The sequence below is a fragment of the Ammodytes marinus genome (genome assembly GCF_949987685.1).
Source record: "Ammodytes marinus genome assembly, chromosome: 14".
NCBI lineage: Eukaryota > Metazoa > Chordata > Actinopteri > Uranoscopiformes > Ammodytidae > Ammodytes > Ammodytes marinus.
The window spans coordinates 16,274,466-16,288,591 of NC_137218.1; the positions used below are offsets into that span (position 1 = coordinate 16,274,466).

A 14,126-nucleotide genomic window follows, 5' to 3' on the forward strand; every position below is an offset into this window, starting at 1 on the left:
GCCAGACTTTTGGCGGTCCAATCAGCGAACAGAGCGAGTGGCTGAGAACGATGACGTCGAAGTCGCGCTCCAGTTTCAGTTGAATCTTGCGTTTCTTTATTCTCGGAACTCGGAAATTTCCGACTTGGTAGTTCCGAGTTCTGAACTGTCTGTGTTCCAGTGCATCTGCTCTGGAAAATATGGACACCTACAACCTTTCTCATCCAAATAACTAAACGTTAGGCTCTAGCAAGTTACCGTTGCTAGGTACCGGTAGATCCATAGACTTATGTAGTGAAGTCGGAAATTTCCGAGTTCCCTGTACAACTGGAACGCACCGTCAGAAGCCGGCTCATGACATACGTCACGACCAAACGTGATGCGATTGGTTGGTTAATCCAGAGTGGCACTGGGCAGATCCAATAGTTTTAAACTTCAACTGACACCCGCCTCCAAGTGAGTGAACGTTTGCCAATTACAGCAGTTCCAGACCTTTTGTACAAATTAAATGAAGTACGATGGTCTGGTAGCACCAGGCTATGCTTTCGTACCAGTTTGAGTGGAACCAAAGTTTAACCCCCAATGTCATGGTCTTGTGCTTTTTAATGATGCATATCTATAGTTTCAGCAGCACTAACATTGGAGAGGGGCCCCCTAATCATATTTCGCTTAGGGCCCCCTGAAGGCTTGGGCCGGCTCTGGTTCCAACTGAGAACCAACTTTTCAGGTTCAGAACCAATTTATATTAGGTTGTGAACAAGCCGGCTGCCACAGAGCCATGCTAGAGTGAAAGCCCTATGTGTGTACATGTTTATGTTGCAATATTTAGTATTAGAAAATGTAAGTGCATTTTTTTTTAGCATTTTGTAATGGCTAATGTCTTCGTATAGGTTGGGGATTATGGATATTAGGTATTGAATCTTTGTATTATGTTTCTCTGTGTGCATAGGTAAGAACATTAACGAGGAGGCAGTCCGGGTGTTAAAGGAGGGTCTTAATGAATGTAGACTATGTGGAGAACCCGATATTCAAGCTCTTTTGATGGTCGAAGGTGCAGAATTGGAAGCAGAGAGAGGAAAGACTGATCACAGCATAACAATGCTTCAGGTACCATTAACAGATACCATTGTATGTCAATTTAATACTTTGAAAAATGCCAGGAGATTTTAAAATAAAAAAGGCGACATTTATGATAACAAGTGGTTTATACTTTTTTGGTTGACTTTATGTATGTCCATATTGTCCATGGGCTTACCCAGATATGATATCTTTCTTTGAGGTGAATATAAGCCACTTGTCAAATGTACAGTATATCCCTAAGTATTTTTTTCAAGACTAATGGCGCTTTTCCACTGCATGGTATCAGCTCAACTCGACTTGACTCAACTCGCATTTTTGGCGTTTCCACCGCGAAAACATGTTATCTGGAACCTGCAGCGGCTGCTTTTTTTGGTATCGCCTCGCTCTAGGTTCCAAGCGAGCTGAGCCGATGCTAAAAGGTGACGCCGGCCGTCTCCCCAACTCTCTTTTGAGTGTGCTTTGTCTCGCCGCGTGCTGCCTTCTCTGGCTCTCTTTTATTTGATTTGCATCACAGATCCGATTTTTTGCCTATATATTCGCTAAGCTCACCCAGTTGTGTTGGTTGTTGGGGAAGTTACTTTAAACATACGAGAGGAGTCATGTAGGGCAGCTAGCAGCTAGGCTAAATAGCCTATAGTAGCCAGCTGGGACAGACATGATAGCGAGCGATTGCATTACAAGCCTCGGACTGAACTGATTACCTCAAAAAAATATTCAGGCTGAGACACGGCTTGCATTTGAAAACACGTATCCTGAAACAAGCACTTAACAGTCAATTTTATGATGCCTGTGTTTACGTGCATAGGGATGTACGTGACACATCCCTACAGCTGACTGTGTGGCAGAGTCACACATCGGGACAACAATCCTCCCTTTTAATGGCCCGTCACAATATTCTTCTACTTCTTTTAGCAAACAGATACAAGGGGGATATTTCTTTAACATTTTTCATCTACTATTTGCAGTGGAAAACGACCCGTGCTGCTACCAAACCAAGTTGAACTGAGTCGAGTTGAGTTGAGTCGAGCTACATGTGCGGTGGAAAAGCGCCATGAGAGGTTAACTTGCCCTTTTTTTTTTTTTTTTGTCATTCAGAAGAATTTTACCATGGACGAATTTTGCTTCTCAACCATAATGATTAGCAGTTTAGACCCGACATAGATACTTCAACATAACTGTGACTCAGTGAATTTGGAGAAGTCAGATGCTTTTGATTCCATGTTGGGAGGAAACGTACTTTTCCCCTCTCAAGTCGTAGTGTTTTCTGATAAACAGCGTTGTGCGGCAGGACACGGGGAACAAACTACTCACAAGCTAAAGTGCGTAACGAGCTAGCCAGGAGTCAAACCTAGAATCTTCTGATCCGTAGTCAGACGCGTTATCCATTGCGCCACTAGCCCTGCCTGTCGCTGCGTTATTCTCACAGCCACGCAGCCAGACAGCCGTGGTCTTTTATTTTGAAGGAAACTGTGTAGACAGCTGGTCAAACCACTGTTTGAGAGGGAAAACATGGGGCATCACCTCGGAAATTGAGTCCAGCTATCTTCTTCAACCAAATAAGTTTTGTCAAAAAGACTGCAGGAGTACAGCTTACAACTGCTGCCGTGACCCGGATTCGAAACGGGGTTGCTGCGGCCACAACGCAGAGTACTAACCACTATAGGATCACGGCTGCTTGCTCTACTGAGTGGCTCGTTTTTTACAGTTGACGTGTGACCAAAGACTGTCACATTTCTGGGACGGTTCTTCTGGCACTGTTTCATATGTGGTCCATGGACAAATTTAGCTTCTCAACCATAATGATTAGCAGTTTAGACCCGACATAGATACTTCAACATAACTGTGACTCAGTGAATTTGGAGAAGTCAGATGCTTTTGATTCCATGTTGGGAGGAAACGTACTTTTCCCCTCTCAAGTCGTAGTGTTTTCTGACAAACAGCGTTGTGCGGCAGGACACGGGGAACAAACTACTCACAAGCTAAAGTGCGCAACGAGCTAGCCAGGAGTCGAACCTAGAATCTTCTGATCCGTAGTCAGACGCGTTATCCATTGCGCCACTAGCCCTGCCTGTCGCTGTGTTATTCTCACAGCCACGCAGCCAGACAGCCATGGTCTTTTATTTTGAAGGAAACTGTGTAGACAGCTGGTCAAACCACTGTTTGAGAGGGAAAACATGGGGCATCACCTCGGAAATTGAGTCCAGCTATCTTCTTCAACCAAATAAGTTTTGTCAAAAAGACTGCAGGGGCCTATCCGAAAAGTCCAATCTCCTAACCTATAAGCCTCCTTTCCTATGCCTTAACCCCTAAACGTCATCGGGGTTAAGGAGAGATGAAAGGTGCTTCCTATCGAACATAGGAAAGGACAGCGCTGTTTCAAATGAATTCGACTCCACTTTTCCTAACCGACGTCATTGCGCGACGGCGAGTATTGCTGACGTGAGTCTAGCATGAAACTACACTATTCTCCGAAAATGGACTACAACAAGCGCTCGTTTGATCCATGCATTCTTTTCATATTGATTTTAATCAGGTTGTCGCCAACAGAGTGAGAATCACTCCCATATCCCAATTCACATGTGGAATAAAAAGAGGCTACACTTATGTTGATGTTGAAATGAACTGCCCCCAGTAACTTCATTAAATGTGAAGTTGGTATTTTCTTTTCTTATGGTGTAAATTATGTGATACGAAAATAACTATTATGATGTTGGTCTTTTATGAGTTCTTTATTATCTTAATGGGGGAGACGGGAGGGGGGTATTTTGTTTTAGCCGAGTTAAATCTTCCTCTCTTCTCTTCTCCTCTCCTCTCTTCTGTTTTACCTCTCGTTTGTATTCGTGTAGAGTCGGTAAACTCCGGCGGTGGCCTGTTGCTTTAAATCTTGACGCCGTAAAGGATTATGGGATACCACTATCTACGTTCCTTTAGCAAAGGTTGGTCAGGAGTAACCTATGCTAAAGGAGGGTTAAAGGATGAATCGAGGCTCCTTTCCTATGCATTTTGGTTATTCGGATTCACCTATCTGCCGAGCACTTCCGGGTCATCTCGATAGGAAAGGAAATTTCCTATGCAAAAAAGAGTTTTCGGATAGGCCCCAGGAGTACAGCTTACAACTGCTGCCGTGACCCGGATTCGAACCGGGGTTGCTGCGGCCACAACGCAGAGTACTAACCACTATACGATCACGGCTGCTTGCTCTACTGAGTGGCTCGTTTTTTACAGTTGACGTGTGACCAAAGACTGTCACATTTCTGGGACGGTTCTTCTGGCACTGTTTCATATGTGGTCCATGGACAAATTTAGCTTCTCAACCATAATGATTAGCAGTTTAGACCCGACATAGATACTTCAACATAATTGTGACTCAGTGAATTTGGAGAAGTCAGATGCTTTTGATTCCATGTTGGGAGGAAACGTACTTTTCCCCTCTCAAGTCGTAGTGTTTTCTGACAAACAGCGTTGTGCGGCAGGACACGGGGAACAAACTACTCACAAGCTAAAGAGCGCAACGAGCTAGCCAGGAGTCGAACCTAGAATCTTCTGATCCGTAGTCAGACGCGTTATCCATTGCGCCACTAGCCCTGCCTGTCGCTGTGTTATTCTCACAGCCACGCAGCCAGACAGCCGTGGTCTTTTATTTTGAAGGAAACTGTGTAGGTGGCTGGTCAAACCACTGTTTGAGAGGGAAAACATGGGGCATCACCTCGGAAATTGAGTCCAGCTATCTTCTTCAACCAAATAAGTTTTGTCAAAAAGACTGCAGGAGTACAGCTTACAACTGCTGCCGTGACCCGGATTCGAAACGGGGTTGCTGCGGCCACAACGCAGAGTACTAACCACTATACGATCACGGCTGCTTGCTCTACTGAGTGGCTCGTTTTTTACAGTTGACGTGTGACCAAAGACTGTCACATTTCTGGGACGGTTCTTCTGGCACTGTTTCATATGTGGTCCATGGACAAATTTAGCTTCTCAACCATAATGATTAGCAGTTTAGACCCGACATAGATACTTCAACATAACTGTGACTCAGTGAATTTGGAGAAGTCAGATGCTTTTGATTCCATGTTGGGAGGAAACGTACTTTTCCCCTCTCAAGTCGTAGTGTTCTCTGACAAACAGCGTTGTGCGGCAGGACACGGGGAACAAACTACTCACAAGCTAAAGTGCGCAACGAGCTAGCCAGGAGTCGAACCTAGAATCTTCTGATCCGTAGTCAGACGCGTTATCCATTGCGCCACTAGCCCTGCCTGTCGCTGTGTTATTCTCACAGCCACGCAGCCAGACAGCCGTGGTCTTTTATTTTGAAGGAAACTGTGTAGACAGCTGGTCAAACCACTGTTTGAGAGGGAAAACATGGGGCATCACCTCGGAAATTGAGTCCAGCTATCTTCTTCAACCAAATAAGTTTTGTCAAAAACACTGCAGGAATACAGCTTACAACTGCTGCCGTGACCCGGATTCGAACCGGGGTTGCTGCGGCCACAACGCAGAGTACTAACCACTATACGATCACGGCTGCTTGCTCTACTGAGTGGCTCGTTTTTTACAGTTGACGTGTGACCAAAGACTGTCACATTTCTGGGACGGTTCTTCTGGCACTGTTTCATATGTGGTCCATGGACAAATTTAGCTTCTCAACCATAATGATTAGCAGTTTAGACCCGACATAGATACTTCAACATAACTGTGACTCAGTGAATTTGGAGAAGTCAGATGCTTTTGATTCCATGTTGGGAGGAAACGTACTTTTCCCCTCTCAAGTCGTAGTGTTTTCTGACAAACAGCGTTGTGCGGCAGGACACGGGGAACAAACTACTCACAAGCTAAAGTGCACAACGAGCTAGCCAGGAGTCGAACCTAGAATCTTCTGATCCTTAGTCAGACGCTTTATCCATTGCGCCACTAGCCCTGCCTGTCGCTGCGTTATTCTCACAGCCACGCAGCCAGACAGCCGTGGTCTTTTATTTTGAAGGAAACTGTGTAGACAGCTGGTCAAACCACTGTTTGAGAGGGAAAACATGGGGCATCACCTCGGAAATTGAGTCCAGCTATCTTCTTCAACCAAATAAGTTTTGTCAAAAAGACTGCAGGAGTACAGCTTACAACTGCTGCCGTGACCCGGATTCGAAACGGGGTTGCTGCGGCCACAACGCAGAGTACTAACCACTATAGGATCACGGCTGCTTGCTCTACTGAGTGGCTCGTTTTTTACAGTTGACGTGTGACCAAAGACTGTCACATTTCTGGGACGGTTCTTCTGGCACTGTTTCATATGTGGTCCATGGACAAATTTAGCTTCTCAACCATAATGATTAGCAGTTTAGACCCGACATAGATACTTCAACATAACTGTGACTCAGTGAATTTGGAGAAGTCAGATGCTTTTGATTCCATGTTGGGAGGAAACGTACTTTTCCCCTCTCAAGTCGTAGTGTTTTCTGACAAACAGCGTTGTGCGGCAGGACACGGGGAACAAACTACTCACAAGCTAAAGTGCGCAACGAGCTAGCCAGGAGTCGAACCTAGAATCTTCTGATCCGTAGTCAGACGCGTTATCCATTGCGCCACTAGCCCTGCCTGTCGCTGTGTTATTCTCACAGCCACGCAGCCAGACAGCCGTGGTCTTTTATTTTGAAGGAAACTGTGTAGACAGCTGGTCAAACCACTGTTTGAGAGGGAAAACATGGGGCATCACCTCGGAAATTGAGTCCAGCTATCTTCTTCAACCAAATAAGTTTTGTCAAAAACACTGCAGGAGTACAGCTTACAACTGCTGCCGTGACCCGGATTCGAACCGGGGTTGCTGCGGCCACAACGCAGAGTACTAACCACTATACGATCACGGCTGCTTGCTCTACTGAGTGGCTCGTTTTTTACAGTTGACGTGTGACCAAAGACTGTCACATTTCTGGGACGGTTCTTCTGGCACTGTTTCATATGTGGTCCATGGACAAATTTAGCTTCTCAACCATAATGATTAGCAGTTTAGACCCGACATAGATACTTCAACATAACTGTGACTCAGTGAATTTGGAGAATTCAGATGCTTTTGATTCCATGTTGGGAGGAAACGTACTTTTCCCCTCTCAAGTCGTAGTGTTTTCTGACAAACAGCGTTGTGCGGCAGGACACGGGGAACAAACTACTCACAAGCTAAAGTGCGCAACGAGCTAGCCAGAAGTCGAACCTAGAATCTTCTGATCCGTAGTCAGACGCGTTATCCATTGCGCCACTAGCCCTGCCTGTCGCTGTGTTATTCTCACAGCCACGCAGCCAGACAGCCGTGGTCTTTTATTTTGAAGGAAACTGTGTAGACAGCTGGTCAAACCACTGTTTGAGAGGGAAAACATGGGGCATCACCTCGGAAATTGAGTCCAGCTATCTTCTTCAACCAAATAAGTTTTGTCAAAAAGACTGCAGGAGTACAGCTTACAACTGCTGCCGTGACCCGGATTCGAACCGGGGTTGCTGCGGCCACAACGCAGAGTACTAACCACTATACGATCACGGCTGCTTGCTCTACTGAGTGGCTCGTTTTTTACAGTTGACGTGTGACCAAAGACTGTCACATTTCTGGGACGGTTCTTCTGGCACTGTTTCATATGTGGTCCATGGACAAATTTAGCTTCTCAACCATAATGATTAGCAGTTTAGACCCGACATAGATACTTCAACATAATTGTGACTCAGTGAATTTGGAGAAGTCAGATGCTTTTGATTCCATGTTGGGAGGAAACGTACTTTTCCCCTCTCAAGTCGTAGTGTTTTCTGACAAACAGCGTTGTGCGGCAGGACACGGGGAACAAACTACTCACAAGCTAAAGTGCGCAACGAGCTAGCCAGGAGTCGAACCTAGAATCTTCTGATCCGTAGTCAGACGCGTTATCCATTGCGCCACTAGCCCTGCCTGTCGCTGCGTTATTCTCACAGCCACGCAGCCAGACAGCCGTGGTCTTTTATTTTGAAGGAAACTGTGTAGACAGCTGGTCAAACCACTGTTTGAGAGGGAAAACATGGGGCATCACCTCGGAAATTGAGTCCAGCTATCTTCTTCAACCAAATAAGTTTTGTCAAAAAGACTGCAGGAGTACAGCTTACAACTGCTGCCGTGACCCGGATTCGAACCGGGGTTGCTGCGGCCACAACGCAGAGTACTAACCACTATACGATCACGGCTGCTTGCTCTACTGAGTGGCTCGTTTTTTACAGTTGACGTGTGACCAAAGACTGTCACATTTCCGGGACGGTTCTTCTGGCACTGTTTCATATGTGGTCCATGGACAAATTTAGCTTCTCAACCATAATGATTAGCAGTTTAGACCCGACATAGATACTTCAACATAACTGTGACTCAGTGAATTTGGAGAAGTCAGATGCTTTTGATTCCATGTTGGGAGGAAACGTACTTTTCCCCTCTCAAGTCGTAGTGTTTTCTGACAAACAGCGTTGTGCGGCAGGACACGGGGAACAAACTACTCACAAGCTAAAGTGCGCAACGAGCTAGCCAGGAGTCGAACCTAGAATCTTCTGATCCGTAGTCAGACGCGTTATCCATTGCGCCACTAGCCCTGCCTGTCGCTGCGTTATTCTCACAGCCACGCAGCCAGACAGCCGTGGTCTTTTATTTTGAAGGAAACTGTGTAGACAGCTGGTCAAACCACTGTTTGAGAGGGAAAACATGGGGCATCACCTCGGAAATTGAGTCCAGCTATCTTCTTCAACCAAATAAGTTTTGTCAAAAACACTGCAGGAGTACAGCTTACAACTGCTGCCGTGACCCGGATTCGAACCGGGGTTGCTGCGGCCACAACGCAGAGTACTAACCACTATACGATCACGGCTGCTTGCTCTACTGAGTGGCTCGTTTTTTACAGTTGACGTGTGACCAAAGACTGTCACATTTCTGGGACGGTTCTTCTGGCACTGTTTCATATGTGGTCCATGGACAAATTTAGCTTCTCAACCATAATGATTAGCAGTTTAGACCCGACATAGATACTTCAACATAACTGTGACTCAGTGAATTTGGAGAAGTCAGATGCTTTTGATTCCATGTTGGGAGGAAACGTACTTTTCCCCTCTCAAGTCGTAGTGTTTTCTGACAAACAGCGTTGTGCGGCAGGACACGGGGAACAAACTACTCACAAGCTAAAGTGCGCAACGAGCTAGCCAGGAGTCGAACCTAGAATCTTCTGATCCGTAGTCAGACGCGTTATCCATTGCGCCACTAGCCCTGCCTGTCGCTGTGTTATTCTCACAGCCACGCAGCCAGACAGCCGTGGTCTTTTATTTTGAAGGAAACTGTGTAGACAGCTGGTCAAACCACTGTTTGAGAGGGAAAACATGGGGCATCACCTCGGAAATTGAGTCCAGCTATCTTCTTCAACCAAATAAGTTTTGTCAAAAACACTGCAGGAGTACAGCTTACAACTGCTGCCGTGACCCGGATTCGAACCGGGGTTGCTGCGGCCACAACGCAGAGTACTAACCACTATACGATCACGGCTGCTTGCTCTACTGAGTGGCTCGTTTTTTACAGTTGACGTGTGACCAAAGACTGTCACATTTCTGGGACGGTTCTTCTGGCACTGTTTCATATGTGGTCCATGGACAAATTTAGCTTCTCAACCATAATGATTAGCAGTTTAGACCCGACATAGATACTTCAACATAACTGTGACTCAGTGAATTTGGAGAAGTCAGATGCTTTTGATTCCATGTTGGGAGGAAACGTACTTTTCCCCTCTCAAGTCGTAGTGTTTTCTGACAAACAGCGTTGTGCGGCAGGACACGGGGAACAAACTACTCACAAGCTAAAGTGCGCAACGAGCTAGCCAGGAGTCGAACCTAGAATCTTCTGATCCGTAGTCAGACGCGTTATCCATTGCGCCACTAGCCCTGCCTGTCGCTGTGTTATTCTCACAGCCACGCAGCCAGACAGCCGTGGTCTTTTATTTTGAAGGAAACTGTGTAGACAGCTGGTCAAACCACTGTTTGAGAGGGAAAACATGGGGCATCACCTCGGAAATTGAGTCCAGCTATCTTCTTCAACCAAATAAGTTTTGTCAAAAAGACTGCAGGAGTACAGCTTACAACTGCTGCCGTGACCCGGATTCGAACCGGGGTTGCTGCGGCCACAACGCAGAGTACTAACCACTATACGATCACGGCTGCTTGCTCTACTGAGTGGCTCGTTTTTTACAGTTGACGTGTGACCAAAGACTGTCACATTTCTGGGACGGTTCTTCTGGCACTGTTTCATATGTGGTCCATGGACAAATTTAGCTTCTCAACCATAATGATTAGCAGTTTAGACCCGACATAGATACTTCAACATAACTGTGACTCAGTGAATTTGGAGAAGTCAGATGCTTTTGATTCCATGTTGGGAGGAAACGTACTTTTCCCCTCTCAAGTCGTAGTGTTTTCTGACAAACAGCGTTGTGCGGCAGGACACGGGGAACAAACTACTCACAAGCTAAAGTGCGCAACGAGCTAGCCAGGAGTCGAACCTAGAATCTTCTGATCCGTAGTCAGACGCGTTATCCATTGCGCCACTAGCCCTGCCTGTCGCTGTGTTATTCTCACAGCCACGCAGCCAGACAGCCGTGGTCTTTTATTTTGAAGGAAACTGTGTAGACAGCTGGTCAAACCACTGTTTGAGAGGGAAAACATGGGGCATCACCTCGGAAATTGAGTCCAGCTATCTTCTTCAACCAAATAAGTTTTGTCAAAAAGACTGCAGGAGTACAGCTTACAACTGCTGCCGTGACCCGGATTCGAACCGGGGTTGCTGCGGCCACAACGCAGAGTACTAACCACTATACGATCACGGCTGCTTGCTCTACTGAGTGGCTCGTTTTTTACAGTTGACGTGTGACCAAAGACTGTCACATTTCTGGGACGGTTCTTCTGGCACTGTTTCATATGTGGTCCATGGACAAATTTAGCTTCTCAACCATAATGATTAGCAGTTTAGACCCGACATAGATACTTCAACATAACTGTGACTCAGTGAATTTGGAGAAGTCAGATGCTTTTGATTCCATGTTGGGAGGAAACGTACTTTTCCCCTCTCAAGTCGTAGTGTTTTCTGACAAACAGCGTTGTGCGGCAGGACACGGGGAACAAACTACTCACAAGCTAAAGTGCGCAACGAGCTAGCCAGGAGTCGAACCTAGAATCTTCTGATCCGTAGTCAGACGCGTTATCCATTGCGCCACTAGCCCTGCCTGTCGCTGTGTTATTCTCACAGCCACGCAGCCAGACAGCCGTGGTCTTTTATTTTGAAGGAAACTGTGTAGACAGCTGGTCAAACCACTGTTTGAGAGGGAAAACATGGGGCATCACCTCGGAAATTGAGTCCAGCTATCTTCTTCAACCAAATAAGTTTTGTCAAAAAGACTGCAGGAGTACAGCTTACAACTGCTGCCGTGACCCGGATTCGAACCGGGGTTGCTGCGGCCACAACGCAGAGTACTAACCACTATACGATCACGGCTGCTTGCTCTACTGAGTGGCTCGTTTTTTACAGTTGACGTGTGACCAAAGACTGTCACATTTCTGGGACGGTTCTTCTGGCACTGTTTCATATGTGGTCCATGGACAAATTTAGCTTCTCAACCATAATGATTAGCAGTTTAGACCCGACATAGATACTTCAACATAACTGTGACTCAGTGAATTTGGAGAAGTCAGATGCTTTTGATTCCATGTTGGGAGGAAACGTACTTTTCCCCTCTCAAGTCGTAGTGTTTTCTGACAAACAGCGTTGTGCGGCAGGACACGGGGAACAAACTACTCACAAGCTAAAGTGCGCAACGAGCTAGCCAGGAGTCGAACCTAGAATCTTCTGATCCGTAGTCAGACGCGTTATCCATTGCGCCACTAGCCCTGCCTGTCGCTGTGTTATTCTCACAGCCACGCAGCCAGACAGCCGTGGTCTTTTATTTTGAAGGAAACTGTGTAGACAGCTGGTCAAACCACTGTTTGAGAGGGAAAACATGGGGCATCACCTCGGAAATTGAGTCCAGCTATCTTCTTCAACCAAATAAGTTTTGTCAAAAAGACTGCAGGAGTACAGCTTACAACTGCTGCCGTGACCCGGATTCGAACCGGGGTTGCTGCGGCCACAACGCAGAGTACTAACCACTATACGATCACGGCTGCTTGCTCTACTGAGTGGCTCGTTTTTTACAGTTGACGTGTGACCAAAGACTGTCACATTTCCGGGACGGTTCTTCTGGCACTGTTTCATATGTGGTCCATGGACAAATTTAGCTTCTCAACCATAATGATTAGCAGTTTAGACCCGACATAGATACTTCAACATAACTGTGACTCAGTGAATTTGGAGAAGTCAGATGCTTTTGATTCCATGTTGGGAGGAAACGTACTTTTCCCCTCTCAAGTCGTAGTGTTTTCTGACAAACAGCGTTGTGCGGCAGGACACGGGGAACAAACTACTCACAAGCTAAAGTGCGCAACGAGCTAGCCAGGAGTCGAACCTAGAATCTTCTGATCCGTAGTCAGACGCGTTATCCATTGCGCCACTAGCCCTGCCTGTCGCTGCGTTATTCTCACAGCCACGCAGCCAGACAGCCGTGGTCTTTTATTTTGAAGGAAACTGTGTAGACAGCTGGTCAAACCACTGTTTGAGAGGGAAAACATGGGGCATCACCTCGGAAATTGAGTCCAGCTATCTTCTTCAACCAAATAAGTTTTGTCAAAAACACTGCAGGAGTACAGCTTACAACTGCTGCCGTGACCCGGATTCGAACCGGGGTTGCTGCGGCCACAACGCAGAGTACTAACCACTATACGATCACGGCTGCTTGCTCTACTGAGTGGCTCGTTTTTTACAGTTGACGTGTGACCAAAGACTGTCACATTTCTGGGACGGTTCTTCTGGCACTGTTTCATATGTGGTCCATGGACAAATTTAGCTTCTCAACCATAATGATTAGCAGTTTAGACCCGACATAGATACTTCAACATAACTGTGACTCAGTGAATTTGGAGAAGTCAGATGCTTTTGATTCCATGTTGGGAGGAAACGTACTTTTCCCCTCTCAAGTCGTAGTGTTTTCTGACAAACAGCGTTGTGCGGCAGGACACGGGGAACAAACTACTCACAAGCTAAAGTGCGCAACGAGCTAGCCAGGAGTCGAACCTAGAATCTTCTGATCCGTAGTCAGACGCGTTATCCATTGCGCCACTAGCCCTGCCTGTCGCTGTGTTATTCTCACAGCCACGCAGCCAGACAGCCGTGGTCTTTTATTTTGAAGGAAACTGTGTAGACAGCTGGTCAAACCACTGTTTGAGAGGGAAAACATGGGGCATCACCTCGGAAATTGAGTCCAGCTATCTTCTTCAACCAAATAAGTTTTGTCAAAAACACTGCAGGAGTACAGCTTACAACTGCTGCCGTGACCCGGATTCGAACCGGGGTTGCTGCGGCCACAACGCAGAGTACTAACCACTATACGATCACGGCTGCTTGCTCTACTGAGTGGCTCGTTTTTTACAGTTGACGTGTGACCAAAGACTGTCACATTTCTGGGACGGTTCTTCTGGCACTGTTTCATATGTGGTCCATGGACAAATTTAGCTTCTCAACCATAATGATTAGCAGTTTAGACCCGACATAGATACTTCAACATAACTGTGACTCAGTGAATTTGGAGAAGTCAGATGCTTTTGATTCCATGTTGGGAGGAAACGTACTTTTCCCCTCTCAAGTCGTAGTGTTTTCTGACAAACAGCGTTGTGCGGCAGGACACGGGGAACAAACTACTCACAAGCTAAAGTGCGCAACGAGCTAGCCAGGAGTCGAACCTAGAATCTTCTGATCCGTAGTCAGACGCGTTATCCATTGCGCCACTAGCCCTGCCTGTCGCTGCGTTATTCTCACAGCCACGCAGCCAGACAGCCGTGGTCTTTTATTTTGAAGGAAACTGTGTAGACAGCTGGTCAAACCACTGTTTGAGAGGGAAAACATGGGGCATCACCTCGGAAATTGAGTCCAGCTATCTTCTTCAACCAAATAAGTTTTGTCAAAA

General features: G+C 46.5%; 1 protein-coding gene across 1 annotated transcript in view; it reads left to right on the plus strand.

The window, feature by feature from the left end:
* cfap54 (cilia and flagella associated 54) overlaps positions 1 to 14,126 on the plus strand; it is a 55,368-nt gene that overhangs the window by 20,623 nt on the left and 20,619 nt on the right. Inside the window, exon 50 of the mRNA XM_080041445.1 lies at positions 929 to 1,086. Within this exon, the coding sequence (XP_079897571.1) occupies positions 929 to 1,086 (158 nt within the window). The remainder of the gene's footprint in view (positions 1 to 928; positions 1,087 to 14,126) is intronic.